Source organism: Myotis yumanensis, unplaced genomic scaffold (genome assembly GCF_028538775.1).
Source record: "Myotis yumanensis isolate MYYU_CA2020_CCGP unplaced genomic scaffold, mMyoYum1.0.hap1 SCAF_15, whole genome shotgun sequence".
Classification (NCBI taxonomy): domain Eukaryota; kingdom Metazoa; phylum Chordata; class Mammalia; order Chiroptera; family Vespertilionidae; genus Myotis; species Myotis yumanensis.
The window spans coordinates 39,664,593-39,689,831 of NW_027223766.1; the positions used below are offsets into that span (position 1 = coordinate 39,664,593).

Below are 25,239 nucleotides of genomic sequence, written 5' to 3' on the forward strand. Positions count from 1 at the left end.
GTGTGTATGGGAAGCAAGGGAGCAAGGGATTGATGTCTCTCTCTCTCTCTCTCTCTCTCTCTCTCTCTCTCTCTCTCTCTCTCCCTCTCCCTCTCTCTTTACCCCTCTCTCTAAAAAGCAATATATCCTTGGGTGAGGATTTTTTAAAATGGAATCCACCAATATTTTGTGTTAAGGATTAATTTGCTATCACACAGAAGTTAATAAGGTCTTACTACCAACCATTTCTGGTTGCTCCCCTTCTCCCCCACATACAATGTAATTTCAGTTAGAAGAGCACACTTCAAAAAAGGAAATACTGCCGTTTTAAAGTTACAGCCACCAGATGGCACTGTTGCTAACCTTATGAAATGGGTTGTTCTATAATTATTTGCTTTAAGTCGTGTACCATTCCAGCCTGTCAATCAGATCCATAATGTCAGATTATGATTCAGAAAAACAGTAAATTCAGCAGAAATTGCAATCTTAACCCTCCAGCAAGCTGCAATTTTGACAGATCTGTCAGGAAACAGTTTCTTGATCTTGGGTATTTAATTTGCTCTGGGATAGAATTCCATCAGGAGCTGAGTAAAAGTCTAGGGAAGGTTTTAGAATGTAAATCCTAGATAGACAACTCAAGTATGAACATTTAATTTTATTTTAAATTATTTTAAATCTTATTTTTTAATATGTAAAACACAAAATTATATGTTAAAAATATATCCTCACCAAAGTGATTGTTTTTATTAATTTATTTCTAGCCTATCTTTATAATTTTTCTCTTGATGAAAAAAAGAATATATGTATATTTTTACTTTTCTTTCTTTCCTACATAAAAGATAAAATACTATACACAGTGTTCTGTACCATACTTTTTTCCTACTAAAAATATGTCCTAAAAGTCAGTTAATGTTAGATATAGAGACTTTCCTCATACTAATTTACAGGGCAGAGTATGCCACTGTATTTGTTCAGCTAGTCCCTAACGATGGCTCTTGGGGGTGTCCAGACTTTAAGTTGTTACAAATAGGACCACAGTGATGGCCTGATGCATATGCTGTTTCATATTTGTGGAAGGTGAGTTAGTTTCCTATTGCTGTACTAACTACCACAAACTTAGTGGCTTAAAGCAACACAATCTCATTAGCTGATAGTTCTAGAGGCCAGGAGTCTGGTCTCACTGGGCTAAAACCAAGGTGTCAGCAGGCCTTGTGGGGCTCTAGGGGGGAATCCCTTCCCTGCCCTTTTAGCTTGTAGAGACGACACGGATTCCTCGTTTCATGTCCCCTTTCTCTGTCTTCAAAGCCAGCAAGGCCTCTTCTGCCTCCCTCCCCAACTTTAAGGACTCCTGGGTGGCCTTGGGCAGGCTTGATTAGTCCAGGATTATTTCTCTGTCTCAAGATGCACAATCACATCACATCTGTAAAGTCCCTTTTGCATGTAGGTAACGTGTTCACAGGTTATGGGGATTAGGACATGGATGTCTCTGGGGTGCCATTTTTCTGCCTCCCACAAAATTCTAGAAGTGGGACAGCAGGTTGTAAAAGTAAATGTATATGTGCACTTTGGATGTTGCTAAATTCCTTTCCAAGGGGATTATAAATAGGGAATATTTGAAATGTCACCCCAAATGTTCTAGTTGAGTCAGACGTATCGCAAAAGTATTGGTGAGAATACTCTAATGCACAGTTGTCGAAGAGGTAGCAGATCTCTCAGAGTAAATCATCATGAAAGATTTCACACCCCTGGCATGTGATCAAGGCATGTGATCAAACAGGAACTGGAAGGGAGTAGGGGAGGTTTGGACATGAAGAACACCAAATCAGCCCTGGCCGGTTTGGGTCAGTGTTAGAGCATCGGCCCGCATACCGAAGGGTTACAGGTTTGATTCTGGTCAAGGGCACATACCTTGGTTGCAGACTTGATCCTCGGCCCCTGGTTAGGGCACATGTGGTGGTAACCAATCGATGTGTGCCTCTCACATCGATGTTTCTCTCTCTGTCTCTCCCCTCCCTTCCTGTGTCTTCACATAATGTTTATGTCCACATTTCCTCTTCTTAAAAGGACCCCAGTCATATTGGATTAAGACTCACACTAGGACCTCATTTTAATATAATTACTCTGTAAAGGGCCCTATCTCCAAATACAGTCACATTCTGAGATACTAGGGGGTAGGCCTTTAACATTTGAATTTTGGCAAGGAACACAGTTCAGTTCAAGTCATGAAGTGACTCCAGGGTCGCAGGAAGATGCTAGATACTTTCATATACATGAATTTATTTGAGCCTCACAAAATTGCCACACCAGAGGGACATTGGGATCCCAGTTCATAGATGAGAAAACTGAGACTAAGAGCAAGGGCCCGTCTTGCACAAGGTCACCAAGTAACAAGTAGCAGCATCAGGGTTTGAACCTAAACCTGTGTGACCTCCTGTGTGTTTTCCTTCTCAGTTATCGTCTTCCTTTGTAAATGTGATATTTTAAATCAAAACAAACCCTTCTAGCTAGGAGCAGCTATTTTTACAACTGTGTTTGGATTTCTGCTTGGTAGCCAATGCTTCCACTCCTGGCACCTACGCCAGTGTCTCTGCGACTTGATTAAGTGCCGCTCCCAAATCCAGACAAGGCGTAGACGTCTGCTCCATCGCTTTCACCTAATTCATGGGTGGTCTGGTCAGGAGGGAGTTTAGACTGTTTGACATGTTTCGTTATTTGAAAATCTTTAGAATCCCTCAGAGGGAAAAACTCCTCTAAGTGCGAGATTGCATCATAAGTGCAGAGTCTTTTTTTGGTTTTGAGCCAAAAGATGGACGAAGGAGAGAGCATGTATGGGTAGACAGGCTGCAACATAATGGGAAACTTGCTGGGATAGGGGGAAGGACATTAATGGTGAAGATATACTATCTCCCAAGAGCTGTTGGAGCCACCTGGTCTCCATGTGATCCGGAGGTACCGGACGGGACAGGTACAGCACTTTTCACGACCAACCTGCTAACCGGGAAATGAAATTGGAAAATTTCGAGAACAAGACTGCGCACAGAGACCACAAGGGGGTACACCAAGAAAGCATAAAAGATGCGGAGACAAAAAAACATGACAGAAATGGAGGATATGGAGCTAAGAATCGCAATTTTGAGGGCTTGCCATAAATTTGTGCAGAGCCTCACGAAAACTAATGAGACCCTCGATGCTACGATAAAGAAATTAGAAAGTAAGCATACACGGACTGAAATAAAGAATATTATACCCAATAGCAGACCAGAGGAGCACAAGAATCAAACCAAAGATTCGACAAAAAACACCCAACTGGAAAAGCAAAATGAAAAAAGAATCCGAAAGTGTGAAGATAGTGTAAGGAGCCTCTGGGACAGCTTCAAACGTACAAATATCAGAATTATTGGAGTGCCAGAAGATGAGAGACAGCAAGATATTGAAAACCTATTTCAAGAAATAATGGCAGAAAACTTCCCCCATCTGGAGAAAGAAATGGACTTACAGGTCCAAGAAGCGCAGAGAACCCCAAACAAAAGGAATCCAAAGAGGACCACACCAAGACACATCATCATTAAAATGCCAAGAGCAAAAGACAAAGAGAAAATCTTAAAAGCAGCAAGAGAAAGAGGCTCAATTACCTACAAGGGAATACCCATACGACTGTCAGCTGATTTCTCAACAGAAACTTTGCAGGCCAGAAGGGAATGGCAAGAAATATTCAAAGTGCTGAATACCAAGAACCTACAACCAAGATTACTTTATCCAGCAAAGCTATCATTCAGAATTGAAGGTCAGATAAAGAGCTTCACAGATAAGGAAAAGCTAAAGGAGTTCATCACCGCCAAACCAGTATTATATGAAATGCTGAAAGGTATCCTTTAAGAAGAGGAAGAAGAAGAAAAAGGTAAAGATACAAATTATGAACAACAAACATGCATCTATCAACAAATGAATCTAAGAATCAAGTGAATAAATAACCTGATGTACAGAATGAACTGGTGATTATAATAGAATCAGGGACATAGAAAGGGAATAGACTGACTATTCTTGGGGGGAAAAGGGGTGTGGGAGATGCGGGAAGTGACTGGACAAAAATCATGCACCTATGGATGAACACAGTGGGTGGGGAGTGAGGGTGGAGGGTGGGGTGGGAGCTGGAAGGAGGGGAGTTATGGGGGGAAAAAAGAGGAACAAATGTAATAATCTGAACAATAAAGATTTAAAAAAGAAATTGGAAAATTGCTCAGCCACATCCACAAATAGCTTGTGGTTGACTTCAACCTTTAAAAACACATACTCTTAGTGTTATAGACAATAGCCAATATTTGGAAGCAGCCCAAGTGCCCATCTGTAAATGAGTGGATAAAAAAGCTGTGGTACATTTACACAAGGGAATACTACTCAGCCATAAAGAAGAGGAAATATCACCCTTTGCAACAAAATGGATGGACCTGGGTATCATGCTAAGTGAAATAAGCCAATCAGAGAAAGAAAAACACCATATGATTTCACTTATATGTGTAATCTAATGAACAAAATAAACCAACAAAATAGAAGCAGACTCATAGATACATAGGACAGCCTGACAGTTGTCAGAGGGTAGAAGGGTTGGGGGGCTGGGTGAAAAGGATGAAGGGATTAAGCAAAAAATAAAAACAAAAACAACCAGACACAGACAAGAGTATGGTGATTAGCAGAGGGGAAGGGAGGTGGGAGTGGGGGGAGGTGGAGAGGGCAAAGGGGAATAAATGGTGGTGGAAGGAGACTTGACTTTGGATGGTGGGTGCACCATGCAGTGTGCAGATAGATGATGTGTTATGGAGCTGTACAGTTGAAACCTGTATGGTTTTATTAACCAACGTCACCCCAATAAATTCAATTTAAAAAGAACAACAATGAAAAAGAAAACATTTTAAAAAATAAAAGTACATGCTCTTTATCAAGAAATGAAAAATGGCACGTTTCCTAGTAACATAGTGCATATACATGACATGCTAGCGGAATGCTAGGGTTCTAATTCTGGTGAACCACTTACTACCCTAGTGTCTTGGGCACTTTAGTTAGTCTTATTGAGCATCAGTTTATTGTCAAACCAGCATGAGCGTTGCCATGAAGGTCAAATGAGATATATGACCTTCAAGCTATATTTGCAAACTATAGAGTGCTATACATATGTTAGCTATCTTTGCTATGACTTTATTTTTAGCCCAAATCTAACAGAACCCACAATTATGCTGAATTGCTTAGTTTGATTTTCCAATTTATGGCTTATCCAAGCCCCTTGTTTGCTTTCCCCTTTTTATTTCTTGCATGCTGTTCAGTCCTTTGAAAATGTCTAGAACCATTGTAAAATAGGGGAAGAGCAGTTGGGAATGTTTACGCTTTCAGTTTCCAGTTTTTTGATATTTCCAGATGCTTCATGGAGAGACTGTTGAAAATAGCCCAGCTAACAAAGAGCTTGTTGGATACGAAAGAGCAGCGGTCACATTTTAAAGGAGCTAAGCCCTTCCGAGGAAATGAGCTGTTCTCTGGTTTCAAAACAGTCCTGGCAGACTCCTGGTAGATGCTGACACTTTGAGTATTTCCCGAGCGCTATTACAAATGTAGAACTTTTGGAACAGCATTCCCTTATCACCTTGATGGCCCAAATGATTAAACAGAATAAGTGGTCAGGACCCTTCCTCTATGAGGAAGCACCATGAGGACTCCCAAGTTGACGACTTACAAAGTGATTGCTGATCAAGTCCCTGAGTTTCTCATTGTCCACACACCTGTAAGAAGTCCTCTCGGAACCGAGAGATCTCTTCATACCTGCAAATAAAATAGTGTGTCCATCCTGTAACCTCTCCAGAAAATAGCACGTTAGCTCTTAGTTTATATTAAAAACGATTGCTTGTTTCAGACACCAGAAAGAGATGCGAACGGTATTTCCCCTTTCCTGGGACTAGGGCAGTGACCAACAGGAGGGGGGTGGGATCACCTAGTGTGTGTGTGCATTAGCAGTGGCTAAGTCCCTGGGGGGTAATTTTATTGACCAAGGTCTGATACTCAGTGACGTAAGAAGCAACGTTCGTTAGGCTCCAATAAGCCTTGCTTTCCTGGTTTTTCATTACTCCTAGGTTAGCTGGAGGGCAGTGGCCAGTTTGAGGGGGAAATGATCTGTGAGATAATAGGGTGCTACTTTCCAATTTAAGATGACTCGGGCAGCTGGTGGCCATCCACTGTCAGTGCTCCCTGAGGAAAGCAGTTAATTTCCCGTATGCAGCAGGATTTTAACTCAAACCTGGCCTCCGATGAGCTGGAGTGAGCTAACTTGGTAGGCCAACATCTCTTTACTAGGCTCTCTCCTTTATGACTGCTTGGATATGATCAGGTGAGTACTAGGGAATCTATTATTCTGACAAATGCTAATCAGAGGTAAGGATTCTGATTTTAAATTCAAATTCCCTTGCACTATTAACTTTTCTAACATTGTGTGCTTTTGATGGCCTCATTTGCATGATTTTTAAAATATGCATTTCTGGCTACAATTTTATCTGTGTTCTTTCACTTAATATGTTTTTAGAGGGAGCTTTTTTCCTTAAGGGTGTGAAAAGGTTACCAATTTATTTGCAGCAGAGATACTCTGGGGTTGAACTCCATATGACCGTAGGATAATTGTCATCGGGGTAGCATAGCATAGCAGTTAGGACCCCTGGAGTCAAAATGCCTGGACCCAAATCCTACGTCCTGCTCTCCATCGATATCAAGTGCATGTAATGTAACTATAGAGAAATCATTTAACCCCATAAACTCTAGCCTCATCTTTTAATAGAGATAATAGTATTTCCTATGTAGGCTTTTGAGACGATTCCGTTAGAATGGCACATGTATCAGCCAGCTTTTGCTAGGTTACACTGCAGTAACAAATGAACCTAAAACACTATTGGCTTACAACGACAGCGATTCATTTCTCATTCATAGTCATGTCCATCGTGGGCTGGCTCCGCCTCTGCTCCCTATTCTCTGTCACCTGAGACACAACTCACGGAGCAGCTTCTGCTTGTCTCACGACAGAGGGGATGGGGATGGCATGGCTCACTGTGGTTATTGTGTGTGTTTTTTTTAATATATTTCCATTGATTCCAGAGAGGAAGAGAGAGAGAGAAACATCAACGATGAGAGAGAATCATTGATTGGCTGCCTCCCGCAGGCCCCCCACTGGGGATCAAGCCCGCAACCTGGGCATGTGCCCTTGACCAGAATCGAACCTGGGACCCTTCAGTCTGCAGGCCAGTGCTCTATCCACTGAGCCAAACCGGCTAGGGCTCACTGTGGTTTTAACAACTCCTGCTTGGAAGCAGCACATGGCGCTGCCATTCCTATTTAATTGGCCAAAGTCATCCACGTGGCCAAGTCTGATATCAGTGAGTGGGCACAACCATTGCCATAATATACAATGCACATGGGCTGGGACATGGTAAATGCTCCATGAAAAAGTAGTTTTTATGTTTAAGTCCTGCTCCCTAAAGGTTTAGGATTCATATTGTCCTTTACGAAGACGGGCGAGACGAATATTTACGTGTTTGTCAGTTGGTTGTTTTTAAGAACACGGTAAGGTGCTGAATGCTTCCTTTTAACTTTCCAGGGAAGGTGGTGTTTGGAGAACCCATAGCCGCAAGTCTGGGCACGGATGGCACTCACTACTGGGATAAAGAATGGCACCACGCAGCCCACTACGTTATGGGGCCCCCCTTGAGACCAGACCCTTCAACTCCTGACTACCTCATGAATCTATTGGCTAAGTAATCCTTGAGCAGATGACTGGGAAGTGTTTTTGCCAAAATGAGGTGTTTGATGAGTTTCGGGTTCGAGCAGAGATCTTTTTTTTTACCATCTGGACCTTCCATGGACTTCCCAGTATTCTGTTCTACTTGACCTGACAGGCTCTGGGACTGTCCTTCATCTGGAGACCAAAGAGCATTGGCTTAATTATGTGATGAAATAGTGTCAGAATCTCTCTCCTGGACACAGAGAAATCAGATCATTTTTACTGAAATTTTATTCTCTTCTGATTTTTTTCCTCGTCTTTTCTGTCTCCTGTTGCCTAGAGCCAGGTCTCTTCATTATGCTTTATTTTCATCCTACAGGATATTCTTGACTTTTTTCCTATGGTGATATAACCTGGGAACCAGATGTACCTGTTGTACAGGTATAACAGGTTACAATCAAGGGCTGAACCACTCTAGGGGGTGGAAAAGCAAAATCCTCCCTGTGAGTAGGTGATCCTCATGAAAGGCCATCAGAACTATTTTCAGAGACACTACTTTCTGGGACATTATGATGTTTTTGTGAGAATTGCATCATTCATGGATATCCTGACACTCCCCATTCACAGATCCTCATATCCAAGTTAACAGAGAACTTCTCACAACAGACGATATAAGAGTTCACTTGCCCTATACTTTCAGCCTCTTCCCTCCTTCACACGTCTACATCCCCAAGGTTATTCAGAAGTCAAAGCAGGTTTCCTGTCACTGCTGACATCAACATCCTCCACCAATGTCATGTCTCCACTCATCGCAACATTCCCATTTGGCCAAGGGCTGCCCCAGAGGACCTGCCTCTGCTCATGTGGCGCCCCATGGTACATCTTGTGTAGTACCCTCCTCACCAGGAACTTTTACTTTCATTATTGCCAATCATCCTGAAATAATTGTCATCAAACTCATATAATTATCAATTTCTAGATGAGAAATTGAGCATCGGACAAACTTGTAATCACAGAACCCGTAAGTGATGGAACCGAGCTTAGAACATATCATCGTGCTTCTTGTAAGAGTATTCTCCAAAAGTGCCTCCTACAGGAGGGATGGGAGTGGGTGAAATATGTCCTTGAAAAAGCTACTCCTTTCCCACTGCAGTTTTCTGACACTCGGTTGCGAAGGGAGTCAGGAGACTAGGGAAGGTTGTGGTGGTTTCCTCCGGACCCGTTCTGTCTACTCACCCCCATCCTCTGGTGGGTTTTCTGTTACAGTGGTGATCTGACCACAACGGGGACTGACAACTGCACGTTCAACACCTGCCAGAAAGCTCTCGGGAAGGATGATTTTACTAAGATTCCCAACGGGGTGAACGGTGTTGAGGACCGGATGTCAGTCATATGGGAAAAAGGCGTGGTGAGTTTCACAAGATCCTGCCTGTGTTTTTTGTTTTTTAAAAAAATATATTTTTATTGATTTCAGAGAGGAAGGGAGAGGGAGAGAGAGATAGAAACATCAATGATGAGAAAGAATCATTGATTGGCTGCCTCCTGCACGGCCCCCACAGCCCACAACGCCGGCATGTGCCCTTGGCCAGAATCAAACCCGGGACCCTTCAGTCTGCAGGCCAATGCTCTATCCACTGAGCCAAGCCAGCTAGGGCGGATCCTGTATGTTTTGCTTAATGCTTCGACCCGGATCCATTTTGCTTCAGGACTAGTGTGCCATAACTTTCACAGAGAAGTTTTTTATTGTTTTTTACTCTGGTGGAGACTGGGACTGCTACACCGTCACCACAACGCCCCATGCCCCACGATAATAATGACGTAATTTTCTTCTCCGCGTGGTTTAATTTAGAGGCTACATCGCACCGCTTTGCACACTTTAGAAGATACATTTAGATCGGGTGCCAATGTAGCTTCTTGAAGTGTTTGAAATGTTGTAGCCTTTCTATTTGATTTCTCATATTCTTGAATCCCAGCTCATGGGTCACTGATATAAATTCTTGGAACGACTGAAAATACGTGAATACTTTGTATTATGTTCCTACCTCCTTTTCATGAAATCTTTGTAGATATCCCTAAAAACCTTGGATGTAATATTTTAAAAACAGCTGTATGAGGGCACATAAATCATAATTTAAAGTCTAGACAAAGATTTTTTTTAAAGTCTAGACAAATCCCCATCACTTAAAAATTTCTCCCTGTGGATGAGAAGAATCAAATGACTAACAGTTCACATGTTAGCCTGTCTAGCCAGTTGACGTGTAGTTGCAAAGATCAGCAGGGGACACCTGGCTGGTTAGACCTGAGGTGCCCATTATTGTGCGTTCTTGCCCATCACCTGGACACCCTCCCTCAGATGACACATTAATCATGTCTCAGGCGTCAGAATCCCCTGCAAACACCACTCACTTCTAACTCTAACTAACAGGTACTGTCAGTTTTGTTTCCAAAATGCCTTCTCATGTCCATCTTCATGTCTACCACTCTAGTTTGAGGCCCACTGCAGTGGTCTCCACAGCTGGTGTCCTTGCCTCCAGCCTGGCTTGCTACAGTCTATTCTGTACTCCAGTGCGGGAGTCACCCTTCAGAAATGGAGGTCTGTTCATGCTACTCTTCTAATACCCTTTAATTTTCTTCATTACTTTTAGGATGAGAGCTGAACAATTAATATACATGTAAGGATCTTGAAAGCATCTCGAGCTAGCAATGATCTTCTTCGCCCTCCTTGCTCTCTTCCCTGACTCTAACCATCCCAGATGACTTCCCTTCTCTTTCTCTTTTCTTAGATTTTCTTGATAACAGTCCAACCTTTCTCTTCGAACTTGTGTTATTACAATGAGTATCTTTATTACAGCAGATTTTCATAATCAATTACATTTCCCAAGTATATCAATGGTTTTCAAGTGACTGGATATTTCTTAGTATGATGCAATAATCAATGTTATTTTGTGAGACATTCAGACAATTTACTGATGGTAATATTATTTTGAGGACATAGTAATTTTTTTAAGACAGGGACCCTTTGATAATGAAATAAATCTAAAGATGCTTTTACCATATAAATGTATGTAGAGATAAACTCTCAACATTAAAAAGGTAATTTTAATGGGGTCACAGACCTCTAATGTCTGTCCATTTAAAAATCTTTTGTAACAGACTGTCCATAATTCTTGGTTCATGTAAAGTTAATTGCACAAAATTGAAATTCTTGAGCCGATCCTTTCTCTTCCAAAAAGTGTTTGTCACCTGATTTAAAAGTCTGTCTTACCTTAGCTCTATAACACTCCATCTAATGTCTTCATGATGATTCATATATCTTGGGTCTGCAATAAATAACTGTAGTAGGTGGTGGTGGTGAACTTCAAACGAGAATTAGAAATACTATTTCTAACATTTTGCTATTGTCTATGCGATTCTGAGAATGGTGAAAAAACACAGTGGTTGTATTTTTTTTTTAAGCTGATGTATTTTTGAACAGTTATCTTTAGGCTTCCATATGCTACCCCATCATTCCCATCATTTAGGTGTGTTTGGCTCCACAATATAAGAAATGAGATGCAATTCTATTTGGTTCCAAGAGATACAAGTTTGATTGGCAGGAGATTCTTAACTATTGATCATTAGAACAGATGCATTTTTTTCCTTGAATGGTTTTACAGCACAGTGGCAAAATGGATGAAAACCGATTCGTGGCGGTTACCAGCACAAATGCAGCTAAAATCTTTAATCTCTATCCAAGGAAAGGGAGAATAGCTGTAGGATCAGATGCTGACATTGTGATTTGGGACCCAAAAGCCACAAGGTAAGTCGAAGTTCTTGTATTCCTTGGATTCACGGTGCAGAAAAAGCATCAACTTGCAAAGAAATTCTTCATTGGCCTTAATCAGCCTTTTCTTCTTGGGTGATTTATTTAGCCGTGCGCAGGTATTTTGAGCCTGTGCACAAGATAAAAGGTTTTGATGTACAAATATTCCTTTGTTTTTCTTGGCAGAGAGGACACAAAAGTTGTGTTGCTTGCTATTCCCCGGGAATGTATATATGTAGAAAACCAATATGAATTTACCACTTCAGGGCTTGGCAAACGCCCGAATTCACACAAAGGAAAGGTACAGAGCAACGAAGAAAATAAAAGGCTTCGTTTGAAAGGGATGAATTGAAAACTCAAAATAATTACAGCCTTGCTGAAGCTTTCAGATAGAAAAATTCCCGCACAAAGGATGTCACTTTCAGTTAGCCAAATTTTCCAGCTGAGTTCATCTTGAGCCTCTCATTCCCAGTAGACTCCAGCTTTTTGTTTCCAATTTCCATAATTCTATGTTAATATTGCAGGCCTGGCAAATTCCAGCTCAGGAAAGCACTCAGTAGCAGCCGGAGCTCTGCTAACTTCTCTTTACAGAATGTGAGCACAGACAACACCTGCATCCTGACTTGTGGTTTTTATAAGCTTTACTGTTGTAATGGAAAAAATTCCAAATGCTGTAACATAGTGTGTGTGTGTGTGTGTGTGTGTGTGTGTGCATGTGTGCCTGTATAAACAGGGCTATGGTAGGGCCTTCTACCTTATTGTATAGGCTCTTTCTAATTTTCAAAGTGTTTTAGGTATTTTCATTGTAATACGGAAAAGTCTACAGTTTCCTGCGGGTGCTATTATCACAAAGACCTAATTCCAATTGCGCTCCAGGGCTACCCTCTGGGGAAAAGAAGACCATTGGAGAAGCAAGGGGCTACCACTGTTATGAACTTAAAAACAAACCCCAAAGATCCCCTTAGGAAGTACTTGAGTTTTTGAGCTCGACACTCTCCACTCTCCTTTGAGCACTGGTCCCAACTCAGGGACCAGTTCATAGCTGATCATTGCAAGTTGCCTTTAGTGAGTGCAGTAAATGGTGGTTTATTTACATAGGATACCAACAAGAAGGCACGACCAGGGTCTTTGTTATTTTGTTAACAAGGGAGCCATTGTCCATTTGAGGACGGAATATCTGGTTGTCAAAGGATCTAGGCCCCTCTCCCTGCAAAATAAATGGCGAGTCAAACAAAATGCAGGCCGCTTCTCTACAAAGCTGGAAGCATCGGCCTTGGGGAGGCAGTGGGAGAATGGTGCCGGGGTTTGGGTCGGGCTGTGGTTGATGAACGGAGCCTGCTGTGTTTAGAAAGCTCCTGATATTTTAAATGTCGCTCTACCAGAGCTATTGTACACGGCAGGGGCCTCCCGGGGTCATTTCTGCTGCAATTCAAACAACTTAGGCTGCTCCAAGTGCTGGGACCAGATAAGTCTTTTGAAATAACCTGTGGCTTTGAGGAGTTCATGAGACTTAATCAGGAAACCTAGGGAATTTTAAGGGGGAGAAAACAATCATGTGGAAGAAAGATTTGGGGGAAATGATGTTTTTGAAGCATAGCATCTGGGAGAGTCATAATGATGATAATAATTAGTAGTCATTTGCCTGGGTGACTATTTCAGTGATCTTAAAATGCTTTGCCTATCTAGAATGTGATTTACAACATGATCGCCTTGTGGGCATGAGAAAACTGTAGCACAGCGGGGTCTGGGACAGGTTTGAGATGAGAAGCCTGACCCAGTGTCTTCAACTTTGCAAACTTGTAGGCTGGTCATGAGATCTGGTGCCCTGCTATCTCCTGACATCAACGCAGAGCGCTTTATAGCAAACTTACTAGTATTGTCCACCGTCCATTTGTTCTCTCAGTCAAGTAATCCAGTAAGCAAAAGTTTTTTGGGGTTTGATTTTATTCTTTATTATTCCTTTTCAAAGATAAGGGAGAAATAAAAATACCCTGTGGAGTGATGTGACACTGCAGTCTAACTCTTTAAAAACAAAACAAAACAAACTTTTATTGATTTCAGAGAGAAAGGGAGAGGGAGAGAGAGAGAGAGAAACATCAATGATGAGAGAGAATCATGGCCCGGCTGCCTCCTGCACTCCCTATATTGGGAGTCAAACCCACAACCTGGGCATGTGCCCTGATGAGGAATTGAACCGTGACCTCCTGGTTCACAGGTCGACACTCAACCACTGAGCCACGCCGGCCCGGCTCCAGTCTAATTCTTTTTTATTTTATTTATTTTTTAATGGAGCTCCATCGGAGGCCCCTCCCTGTGGTACTTGTAGCCCCGCCCCCGGTATCTCCAGTGGCTCCCAGCCTTACTCTCTCCTCGAATTTTTTTTAAGTGAACATATCAAGATTTTATTGTCATATAATAAAACAAAACATGAAGCTTAGAATCGGATCACGTGACCCTTTCTCTTCTCATCGCCTCCCAGTTCCAAAGGCTCGCATCCCTTCAGAGCCAGCATCCTCTTAGACCTGCAGTGGGGCTCAATGCCTTCAGGCCTCAGCACCATCTTCTTTCTAGCTTTAGCCTTTTTTCAGAAAATCGGCTTAGTCTGCCCACCATGGCCACTGTGATTCCTGTCACAACGCCGCTTTCCCTGCGCACACAGAGCATCCCCGCCCGTCTTGCCCTGTGTGACTTTGTGGGGGATGCTTGCCACGCTTCTCGCAGAAAGTTTGGCGGGTTTTAGGCGCGTTCACCGTGTTTGCCAGCGCGCTATCGGCAGGGAAAGGAAGCGCTCCTCGAAGTGTTCATTTCTGAGGACAACACCAGCTCAGGTGTGAAGTCTTGTCTTCCTTAGACAGCGGGACAAAGAGCAATGACCTGGACCTAAGGTTACGCATCATTCGCCTCCTTTATTTACCACCGATACTGTTGCTCGGAGGATATTTATAGGCCGTGATGATGTCTCCTTGACTCATGTTTTTCGAGGATATAAATTTAGACCACTCGCTCACAAGCGTTAGCCACCGGCTTCTCTAACATCGTTTGTCCTTCCTTTCCTGTGAGGTTGTTTCTGAACAGCACGGAACGATCCAGATGTTTTTTCAAAGATCTGCCTATTACCTGCTTTATTTCCCCTCTTCTAGTCTAAGAATAACTAACTTAAGGTCAAAGGACAAAACATTTGTGCTTTTAAGTTTCTTTCTATCTCTTTCATCAGTTCTTTAATATTTCTGACATATTTACATGTCCATATATTAGTGTGTGTCTTTTGGGGTCAAGATACATATTGGCTTTTATTATTCGCCTGAGTCTTCTCCATCTACGTCTGCTTGTCGCGCTCACCTGGGTGCACAGTGGAAACCGGCACAGCGTGTGGTTGGGGCCCCAGCTCCATCAATGCGGGGGGGGGGGGGGGGGGGGGGGGGGTGAGGGGTGGGGAGGGGGGCAGGCCCACCCAGGCCTCTGAATAGCCACCATCTCATCAGTTCAAGGAGATGACGAATCGTTGTTGTGCCTACATTATGTTTTTCTTAGAAGCCATGAGATATTACATGTGAAAACTGAGGAAGGGTTACACGAGCCAGGCTCCGGTTCATGATGGCTCCTTTCTATGCATCCAGTGCAGCTGGTGTCATTCACAGCACGTTTTCATTTCTCGGCTTGTTTTTGCCTGCGGTGACCCGGGAGGCAGGTGAGCACAGGGCTGTATTTCTCTGCCCTCGGGCTCTTTAAAAAAAACAAAACTGGAAACTTTTTCGGTTTTCTTTCTTTAATGTTTTCTTTTTTGAAAAACAAAGAAATTGTATTTTTACGTGGCAGGAAATATTTACTTGGATTTCTTTGAATTATTCCATTTCTTGCTTCTCTAACCCTTTCCTTTAAGGATGTTCCCTGCGCCGGCGTCCGAATTTTCCCCACTATCATTACTCATCTTTTCCAGTGTGGAAATTGCAGAAATCCGGAAACAGGAGGGAAGGGGGCAGTTGAAGAGGAGGCTTCGTAGAATAATGAGTCTGAAGGAATATTTGAACAAGGAGAAAGCGTGTTTATCGTGGTTCATATTCAAAGAGAGAATTTTGCAGAAACGGCTGATTCCTTATCTAGGTCGATCACAGCACCAGCTTTCTCTATTCTTGGTTGTTATGCGAAAGCTGCTCATCTGGGCTGGCTGTTCCTGCCCAAAATGTATGCTGCTGACCTCAGCGAGGCCCTCTCTGATGTGCAACAGTATTTTTAGCCTCTCTAGCTGTGCGCACGCTGCCTTCGACACCACCCGCACGTCACAGCCCGCCTCCTCCCACCCTGCAGACTGAGTTCTGTTGACTGCGACACACTCACAATACTCTTTACTCACTGTTTTTCTCTCTCATGAACATTATTTTTTTAAAAATACGTTTTTAAAAAAATATATTTTTATGGATTTCAGAGAGGAAGGGAGAGGGAGATAGAAACATCAATTATGAGAGAGAACCATTGATCGGCTGCCACACAACCCAGACGGGTGCCCTGACCAGGAATCGAACCGTGACCTTCTGGTTCATAAGTCAATACTTAACCACTGAGCCACGCCGGCCGGGCTAAAATATGTTTTTAGTGATTTTAGTGAAGAGGAAGGAAGAGGGATAGGGAGAAGGAAACATCAATGAGAGAGAAACATCTGTTGGCTGCCTCCTGCACACCTCCTACTGGGGATCAAGCCTGCAACCCAGGCATGTGCCCTGACCAGGAATCAAACTGGGGACCTCTTGGTTCATGGGTCAACACTCAACCACTGAGCCACACGAGCCTGGTGCTCTCATTGACATGCTTGAAGTCTAATCCCATTTTAAACAAATAAGTGTTTTATTTCAGAACAATTTTAGGTTTACAGAAAAGCTGCCAAGATGGTACAGAGTTCCCATATATTATACACTCGGTTTCCATTATTATCTTACGTTACTGGGTGCATTACAATTAATGAGCCGATGCTGATATGTTATTATTAACTAGAGTCCATACTTCATTGAAATCTCTTTAGTTTTTGCCTAACATCCCCTTTCCAGTTGTGGCTCCTCTCCAGGAAGTCGTCATAGCTCCTTAGGCTCCTATGGCCTTGGACACTTTCTCTGTTGTTGATGAACCTGGCAGTTTTGGGGAGGACTGGGCAGGTATTTTGAAGAATGTTCCTCTGTTGTGATTTTTCTGATGTCTCCCTTTTCTCATTATCAGCCTTGGGTTGTGGGTTATAGGAGGAAGACCACATAAGTAAAGTACTGTTTTCACCACATCCTTCCGACAGCGCATGCTATCAACATGACTTTCCACTGTTGATGCTGACCTAGATCTGCTGGCTGGGGTGGGGTTAGTCAGGCTTCCTCACTGTGTCGTTGCTCATTTCTTCCCCTTTCCATAATATTGTACCTTTCAGAAGGAAGTCACTGTGCACAGCCCACAGTGAAGGAGTGGTGAATTATGCTCTAGTTTTATGTTTTAATTAATCCTATATCCCCAGGGTCTGGCCCGGTTCAGCCCAGAGTAAAAGTGCCGTAAATGTTGAATGGGTGAGTGAGAAGGATATAGAGCCTTCCACACTGCAGGGAAGAATGATGTGGTAAAGAAATGGCAGCCGGGCCAGCATGCTTCAGTGGTTGAGCTTCGGCCTATGAAGCAAGAGGTTTCGGTTTGATTCCCGGTCAGGGCACATGCCTGGGTGCGTGTGGGCTCCATCCCCAGTAGGGTGCGTGCAAGAGGCAGCCCATCAATGATTCTCTCTCATCAATGATGTTTCATCTCTCTCTCTCTCTGTCCCTCTCCCTTTCTCTCTGAAATAAATACGTATATGTGTAGGTAAAGAAATGGCATAAATTCTATTGTATGCTTGATAAGTTGCTAAGGGCGTAAATCTTTACTATTCTCACCACAAAAAAAAGAAATGGTAATTATGTGACGCGATGAAAGTGGTAATTATTTTGCAATAGGTAAGTGTATCAAATCAACGTGTTGTGCACCTTAAACTCACACAATGTTATGTCACTCATATCTCAGTAAAACTGAAGGAAAATAAAGAAATGGCATAAAGGAAAATTGGAAAGGTTTTATTCAACAACAATTATGGTGAGAAGACAAGTAAGAAATAGAGCATTTTCTCACCTCATGCTTTTAATTTGTCGCAAGTCATCAATAACTGATGTTGAAAGAATGAATGAATGAAGAGGAATATAGGTTGGATGGATTTTCCAAGGAGAGGAGGAAGAACTGCCACCCTGGACTTACTTTCCTTGTGTCCGCTTCACTTTTGAGGTCGGGGAACAATCACCTGGTTAAGCAGTTCTAATAAGGAAGAAATTGAAGTGAAAAGAGAGTTGGCCTTCCATGTTCCTTCATTCACACAATCTCTCAGGACTGGGGCACCACTGTGAGCCAGGCATGAGGGTCAAGGTTGGCTAAGAGCCAGGCTCTGCCCTTACGAAGTTGGCCATCTAGAGAGAGAGAGAGAGAGAAGATGAGTAATGAAGCCAAAAGCTCTCAGTCTAAGGAATATGTGAAGAATATCACATGAGAGGCAGAAACAAGATGCCATTGATGTTCAAAGAAGAAAGATCATTCTTTTATCAGCGCCATCCTGGGCATAGGACCACATTGGCGAGAAGAGTAAATGAGATGTCTGGCCCTGAGAATCAAGACTAAACATGTGGGAGAGATAAAACAAGGCACTGAGGGAAAGATCTGGGGGCAAGCAGTGAAGGCTGGGGATTAAGTGAGAGAGAACAGGTTCAGGCCATGGAAGGGAGTGGGAAGGTGAGGAGGTCATGGCTGCCTGTCTTGTATTAATTTTGTTTATTAACATTTTAAGCAGTGCTCATCTAGTGGAGAAGCACTGTTTAATCGCATGAATAAATGGACATGTCAATATTTATGGGATATTTTTTCTTGCAAGGTATTCCCATTTATTTTACCTATCTGATTTTTTAAAATTTATTTTTCTTGATTTCAAAGAAGAAGGGAGAGGGAGAGAAAGATTGACACATCCATGACAAGAGAGAATTATTGATCGGCTGCCTCCTGCACGCCCCGCACTGGGAATCAAGCCTACAACCCAGGCATGTGCCCTGGCTGGGAAACCAAACTGTGACCTTCTGGTTCCTAGGTTGACACTCAACCCCTGAGCCACACCGACTGGGCTTGCCTGCCTGATTTTAATATTAGCTTAAGGCTGGTTCTGTGAAAGGTTTTTGTCTGACCACACCATTAGAGGTGGGCTAAAATTTTTCCTTTGAAAATTTCCTGCAAGATTCTAGCAAAAACAATTACCCAGCTGACTAGTTAGTATCTCAAATGCGAGCAGCACGCATTTCACCCAAGATCCTGAAGGGGGCGCCCATAGCCCACACTGAGCTCGGGGCCCCAACCAGGCCATTAGAGCTGCTGGTTATGCAAGCACCAGCCAGCCCCTGGAGAATGGATGCACTTGCTAATGATTTTGGGCTTTGTGGTACATAGATGTTTTCATTTTTTAAAACTCTCATTACTTATTAATGGCACCTAGAAATATGTATGCTTAAACTACCATCTGCAGCCTTAAAAATGGACCGCCCTGAAGTGACCGAGGCAGATCAGGGAGGGGAAAAAAAGCAGTGCAGCCGCGATCTTTTTATTTTAAACCCCTGAGAAGATGGATGATCCCAGGGGGAGAACCCTGACATGCGGTGATGGATGGTCAGAGGGAACTGGGAGTGGGAGTCTGTCGCGAAGGGTTGGACTTCCCGATGAAAGATTACCTGCGACGTTCCTAGCCTGGAAAAAGTTCCTGCAAAAATCAACGGCAACAGCTCTCCTGTGTCATTGCACAATCAAAACAAACTGCACTCCGTGCGCGGGGAGCACTCACCCTTCGCAGAAGTACAAGGAGTCCGCTGTGTTGGGCGTGACGGCTCATTGAGCCGGTGCCCACGGCTCGTGCGTGACAGAGGCACGTGTCCTAGCGCATCGCTACTTGGGTCAAAGCTTCACATTTAAGGACACGTTCCCTATCTAAGCGTTTGGCCCATTTTTGTAGGACCTCTTGGTACTTGCAGTCAAGGGGAAGAAATCAAGAGTACGATTTCCATGCAGTGTCAAGACAGCATCTGGTGGTGCCATGTGTTCAAGACCAAGGCTGGTCAGGTTGGCCAACTTGTCAACATCTCATTGGAGAGGATGGCCTGTGAGTTACTTGCAAGCCCATAGCCGCAGCCGCAGTAACTCATGTGCTGGCCATTTCAGACTATCCTGTGAGCTTCCGCGCTTCGGGATAGATTAAAGAGCACTTAGTTACCATGGCAACTGTCCCTGTTCCGTATTTATGAGCTCCAGGATAGCTCACAGAATCTCAAGCACACAAACACGCCGCTAACACGCTGTGTGCACTGGAACATTTAATGAAGACTTTTAGCTACACGGTATTCTGCAGAGCCGGCATGTTTTGCTCCCTGTTCTTTTCGTTTATTTTTTTCAAACTCAATTACAGCCGGCTTTGGCTTTGCACGCACCATTCTTGAAGGCACTGTGCCGTCTCTCCTGCTTAATTTCCTTGCTTTTCTCATACAAGATAGAAATACACGCGTTGAACTGGATATTCAGTGAACGGTCGTGGCTTGCAGCTTTTGCAGTGCCCCTCTGGGTGACAGAAGAGGTCCTGCATGTGCAAGAAAGCAGGGCAGGAATGGCTATTTCATCCTTGGGGCGTGGGGATGGTGGGATGTGGGGAACACATAAGGAGGAAGGTGGCCTTTGATAAGTAGTGGTGATTGCGGCTTACTATTGTAGGGATAGTATCCGTGCTACGAGGCATTTTCCCTTGAAGTTGCACATGGTGCTTTATTTGCCTAATTGGCACACATCATCTTCCTCCTCCTCAGAAGCAGCATCTGCACACACATGCCAGCACACACTCACACACATGCACATAAATGCAACAACCGTCTCAGCTTATCAGAACTGGTCAGCTGGAAGACTCTGCGCGCTCTCTCTCTCTCTCTCTCTCTCTCTCTCTCTCTCTCATTATTTTTAATTGATTTCAGAGAGGGAGAAAGAGGTATAAACATCAATGATGAGAGACAATCATTGATCAGCTGCCTCCTGCACACCCCACACAGGACTGGCCCACAACCTAGGCATGTGCCCTGACTGGGAATCAAACCATGACCTCCTGATACATAGGTCGATGCTCAACCACTGAGACACACCAGCCGGGCAGTAAGACTCTACTTTCAATGCCTGTTTCTAAGAGTGTTTATAACTAACTCACTAACTCCCCCCGCTGCCCAGACCCCAAACCCGCACGATCGCAGTGCACAGGCCTCATGCCAGGGGCATGGGTGGCATGAAGACAGTCTATGCCGTGACCTTTCACTGTGAGGTGTTGCACACATTCATGGAGGCAACGTCGCACCAGGTTAGCGTTTCCAGGTTGCGCTTTTGCACAGCCGTGGGGGCACCCATCATGTCTGCTGGCCATCGTAGCTTTACACAGGAATTATGACCATTTCCTGGCAGATGATAGCGAAGTATTTTGAGGAATATATGCCTTTTGCTAACCCACCCAAAACCCAGCCCGCCATCTTAGCTCCTGGGGGCAGGAGCAGGACCAGGGTGTAAAGAGAAAGGATTTGGGGTTCAGTTCCTTCTCTGCCACGTGCTCACTGGGTGTGACCTTGGGGGTGTTATTTCCTTTTCCTGAATTTCAGTTTCCTCATTTGTAGAACCAGGATGATGATGGTTATATTGATTTCACAGCATTGTTGTGAATGTTTGAGATGGTGTACATAGAGTAATTGGTATAAGAACAGAAATGGAAACAAAAGAACTAAAATGCTTGGCACATAATTAATGTTCAGCAGTGGTTGGCGTGCAGTAGGAGCTCCATTAGTGATACGAGGTGCTCCGTTAGTGCTAGTAAGTGGTCCCTGTGTCAAATAAGTGGGAGCTGTTAGTAGCTGTAGTTATCATTGTGATTTAAAAGTCCTTGCAATAATGACTTCATTCAGACATGACCAAAGGGTACTAGGATATTTCATATAAAGGAAGCTCCATCTCTTATGTTTCTTGCACCTTCCGATTTTCACCAAGAATGACTAAAGTGGAGAAGCGTGGATGGATTCTTTTGGGTAAGATCATCTGATTAAACTAGAACTCTTCAGTGCCTCCAGCACTGACTCCTTTGAAAAATGTATTTGCAGTGAAACTGTTCCAACAAAGCACCTAAGCTTCCTTTTGTAAACTTCAGCGTCTTCATCATTTTCTTTTAAGAAGTTTTGGGCCGTGCATGAAAAAAGCTAGCCTTGCTGATTACCTGCGGGTAAAAATGTAACCTCTGTGTATGCCAGGTTGTTTATTTAAACATGTTCTGATGCAACGGAACCTTTTCAGTGAACTAGAAGTGCTTTCCAGGGACTTAACGAATAATGGCTGCATCATTTTTGTTTTTCAAATCATGAAGGAAAGCACCTCAGGAGCAGAGCACAGGAACCCATCCTGTCGTTGGGCATGTGCCTTTGCCAGAGGATGCACCGTCTATTTTAAGCATTAGGACTTGGGGAGGTGATTGTGCAAAAGGCATGGGTTTTCTACCTCGGCACCTGCTGTATTTTTTCCCTACCTGACATACACGTTTTTCTGGTTTTGGCATTTGCCTGTCTTATTTACAGCTGTATTCCTAGGTTCCAAAACAGTGCCAGCTACATATAGGAGCGCAATAATTTTTATTTTTTGTGAATAAACCAGATATGAACAGTCTTGGGCCAGTAAGCAAATAGGCGATTTAAAAAGGCTTTGTTTATCTGCTCTTGGAACTGGTTCCAGATCCAGGGTTTACAGTTTTCCCCCTTTGAATTAAAAAAAAAAAAAAAGAATTCTGGGCACTTCTGCCTTCTCCTTCCCCCCAGCAGTGCTTGACAAAGATGCATTCCGGAGTCGGCGGCCAGGAGCGCCATGAGTGTGGTTGAAGCCAGGTTGCATCCTTCCGTGGTCAGATAACTCTGTTGATTGCCTCAGACTCACACTTAATTATCACAAAGCCAGGGGCCCTTGGGTCTGTAGGAATGGAAATGGATCGAAGGAAATGATATATCAGTACCTGGAAAGAATCCTAGGGTCTTTATAGCCTTGAAGCCCAACAAAGAGCCGTGGCTTCCCACACGGCCTGTGGGGGGCAGTGGGGGGTGGGCAGTGAAAATGCACCCTTCTCTTCAGAAGAGGATCACAGTGAAGAGAGTAATTTAGGGAAGGGGCCCACATAAAGCACCAAAACACTTAATTTAAGCCTTTTTTTTTTTTTTTTTTTTTTTTAAGAGCAGTGGTTCTCAAAGTCTGGTCCAGGAACCAGCAGCCTCTGGGAATTTATTAGAAACGCAAATTCTCAGGCGCTACCTCAGACTGCCGCTTAGGACACCCCGGGGGTGGAGCCCATCCACCTGATGAACGAATGCAGAGCCCTGGCCGCTGTGGCTCGGTTGGTTGGCATCCTGTGCACCAAAAGGTGGTGGGTTTGATTCCTGGTCAGGGCACATACCCAGGTGCGAGTTCAGTCCCCAGTCAGGCACGCATGGGAGGCAACCGATGGATATTTCTCTCTCTCTCCCCCTCCCTTCTCTCTTTCTAAAAATCAGTAAACATATCCTCAGGTGAGGACTGAAAAAAAAAAGAATATAGAACATATACATGGGGTTGAGCTAAAGGAGGTTTATCGTTGTGAATACACAAAACACAGTTTACTCTTGTTTTATTACTTGTTATTTACTAGAGGCCCGATGCACGAAATTCGTGCAAGGTGCTCGGCCCTCGAAGCCCCAGCTTCGTCTGAAAGGTCGTCCGGAAGGACGTCTGGAAGGTTGTTTGGCTGTCAGGTCTAATTAGCATATTACGCTTTTATTAGTATAGATTGTATTATTTTCCATACGAACAACTGCAAACCTCCATTTGCCCTGCCTTATACTCATGTGGAGTGATGAGCTGGAGATGCTGAGGGAGCTCCTGTGAGTTCAAGGCCGTGCTTCCTCGCTGTGCCGCCGGAGGCAGACTGCACGCTCTGTCTTCGGTGACCAGTGTGTGCCTGGCTGGCGTGTGGCATGGGTCCCTGCACATCGGCCCGCGCTCCCGGAAGTCCCTTCCCACCACACGCTGCTGGCAGGGGGGCTCTGTGGACACGAGGGCAGTGGCAGCTTTTTAAAAGGCCTCTGTGCCTGCAGAACACTCTGCCCTCCCCAGGAGAGGCCTGTGCAGCCCCGAGCCTTGGGCAGGAGAGTCAGGGTCCATTAGGTTTATTTTGCAGCTGCAGTGGGAGTCCCATTAAACCTATTGCCTCATGTCCTTTGTCTAAGTTGGTTTCTCATTGGCCAGGAGGCAAAAGGATCAATACTATTTTTTATGCCGACATGATGTCGCCTGAAGGAAATTTTCCATGGCTTCCCTGTGCCTGCCTTCAGGCCTGAAACCGGGGCTGTGTGCCATCTGGGCTGCGAGGAGGCTCCCCACATGTGCCATCTGCAGAGCCCACCCAGGGTGCCCTTTGGGAGGGGGTCACACCGGCTGCCCGCTCAGAGCTGAGCTTGGCATTCGTGCTGGGCTTTCGGCACGCGTGTTCCTGTCCATACTGAGTCTAATGGGGACAACTTGGTTTCATTTTTTCTCTCCTATGAAGCCCCTTTACTCTATATCAGTGGTTCTCAACCTTCCTAATGCCGCGACCCTTTAATACAGTTTCTCATGTTGTGGTGACCCCCAATTTCATTGTTACAAATTGAACATAATTAAAGCATAGTGATTAATCACAAAAACAATATGTAATCATATATGTGTTTTCCAATGGTCTTAGGCGACCCCTGTGAAAGGGTCGTTTGACCCCTAAAGGGGTCACGACCCACAGGTTGAGAACCACTGCTCTATATCTTGGCTTTGTTTGTATTTGGAATGCTTTCTGCCTCTCCAGAATTTCTTATGGATGCTTTCTTTACATTTCTATTATAATATTTTCTTCCTGTCTCCCTCCACCCGACCCCACCCCCACTCTGATCTGCCTCTATTTCTCGCAGCGGGAGGAAAATGTTGAGACTTTGCTCCAGGTCCTCTTCTCCTAGCAGGCATTGAAGGAAAGCTATGTTGCTAGAGGCAGAATAATGAGAAGGCAATTTACCCACAAGGAAGAAAACATTGGAGCACTTACCTGTGCAGAAGAGTTGCTGAATTCCTCACAGGGTGGGGGGACACTGTATAAATCAGTTATCTATCAACGTATTTATTGCATGCTTGCTGTGCTTAAGAAATGCAAAAGAAATAGCATTCCTGAGTGTTGCCGGGGACGTAAACATGAGGTGTAATATCTGCCATCAAAGAGACTTTGTTCTGTTTGGACAGATAAGATATAAACATGGGAAAGGATAGTAACTCTTGGAAGAAAAATAATAATAACAGCTGAACACTTCGCTGCAAGAGGTGGGGAGAGTCTTACGTGCTGTGGCCCAAACCATTGTCCTGAGTTGAGGTCATCAAACTTCAGAGAAGACTGGGTGGGACATGGGAAAGGACTTTGAACTAACTGAGTCTTGGGGGTGGCTCTGGATAATAGAAAGGGGATAGTGAAGCCCCCCAGATGGAGAGATCGGGGCTACATTGGGAAAGTGGGAAAGATACATCCAAGGGCAATCAAGAAACTGAAAGGCAGGGGCTCAGGATGCCAGGCCGTGGAGATAACACAAGTCCTGGC

General features: G+C 44.0%; 1 protein-coding gene across 2 annotated transcripts in view; it reads left to right on the plus strand.

Annotated features, from left to right (window-relative positions):
- Window positions 1-25,239, plus strand: part of DPYS (dihydropyrimidinase) — a 70,054-nt gene that overhangs the window by 21,676 nt on the left and 23,139 nt on the right. For both annotated transcript variants that reach the window (XM_070392798.1, XM_070392799.1), the window contains exons 5-7: window positions 7,601-7,757; window positions 8,990-9,131; window positions 11,380-11,522. In XM_070392798.1, coding sequence (XP_070248899.1) covers window positions 7,601-7,757; window positions 8,990-9,131; window positions 11,380-11,522 — 442 coding nt within the window. The remainder of the gene's footprint in view (window positions 1-7,600; window positions 7,758-8,989; window positions 9,132-11,379; window positions 11,523-25,239) is intronic.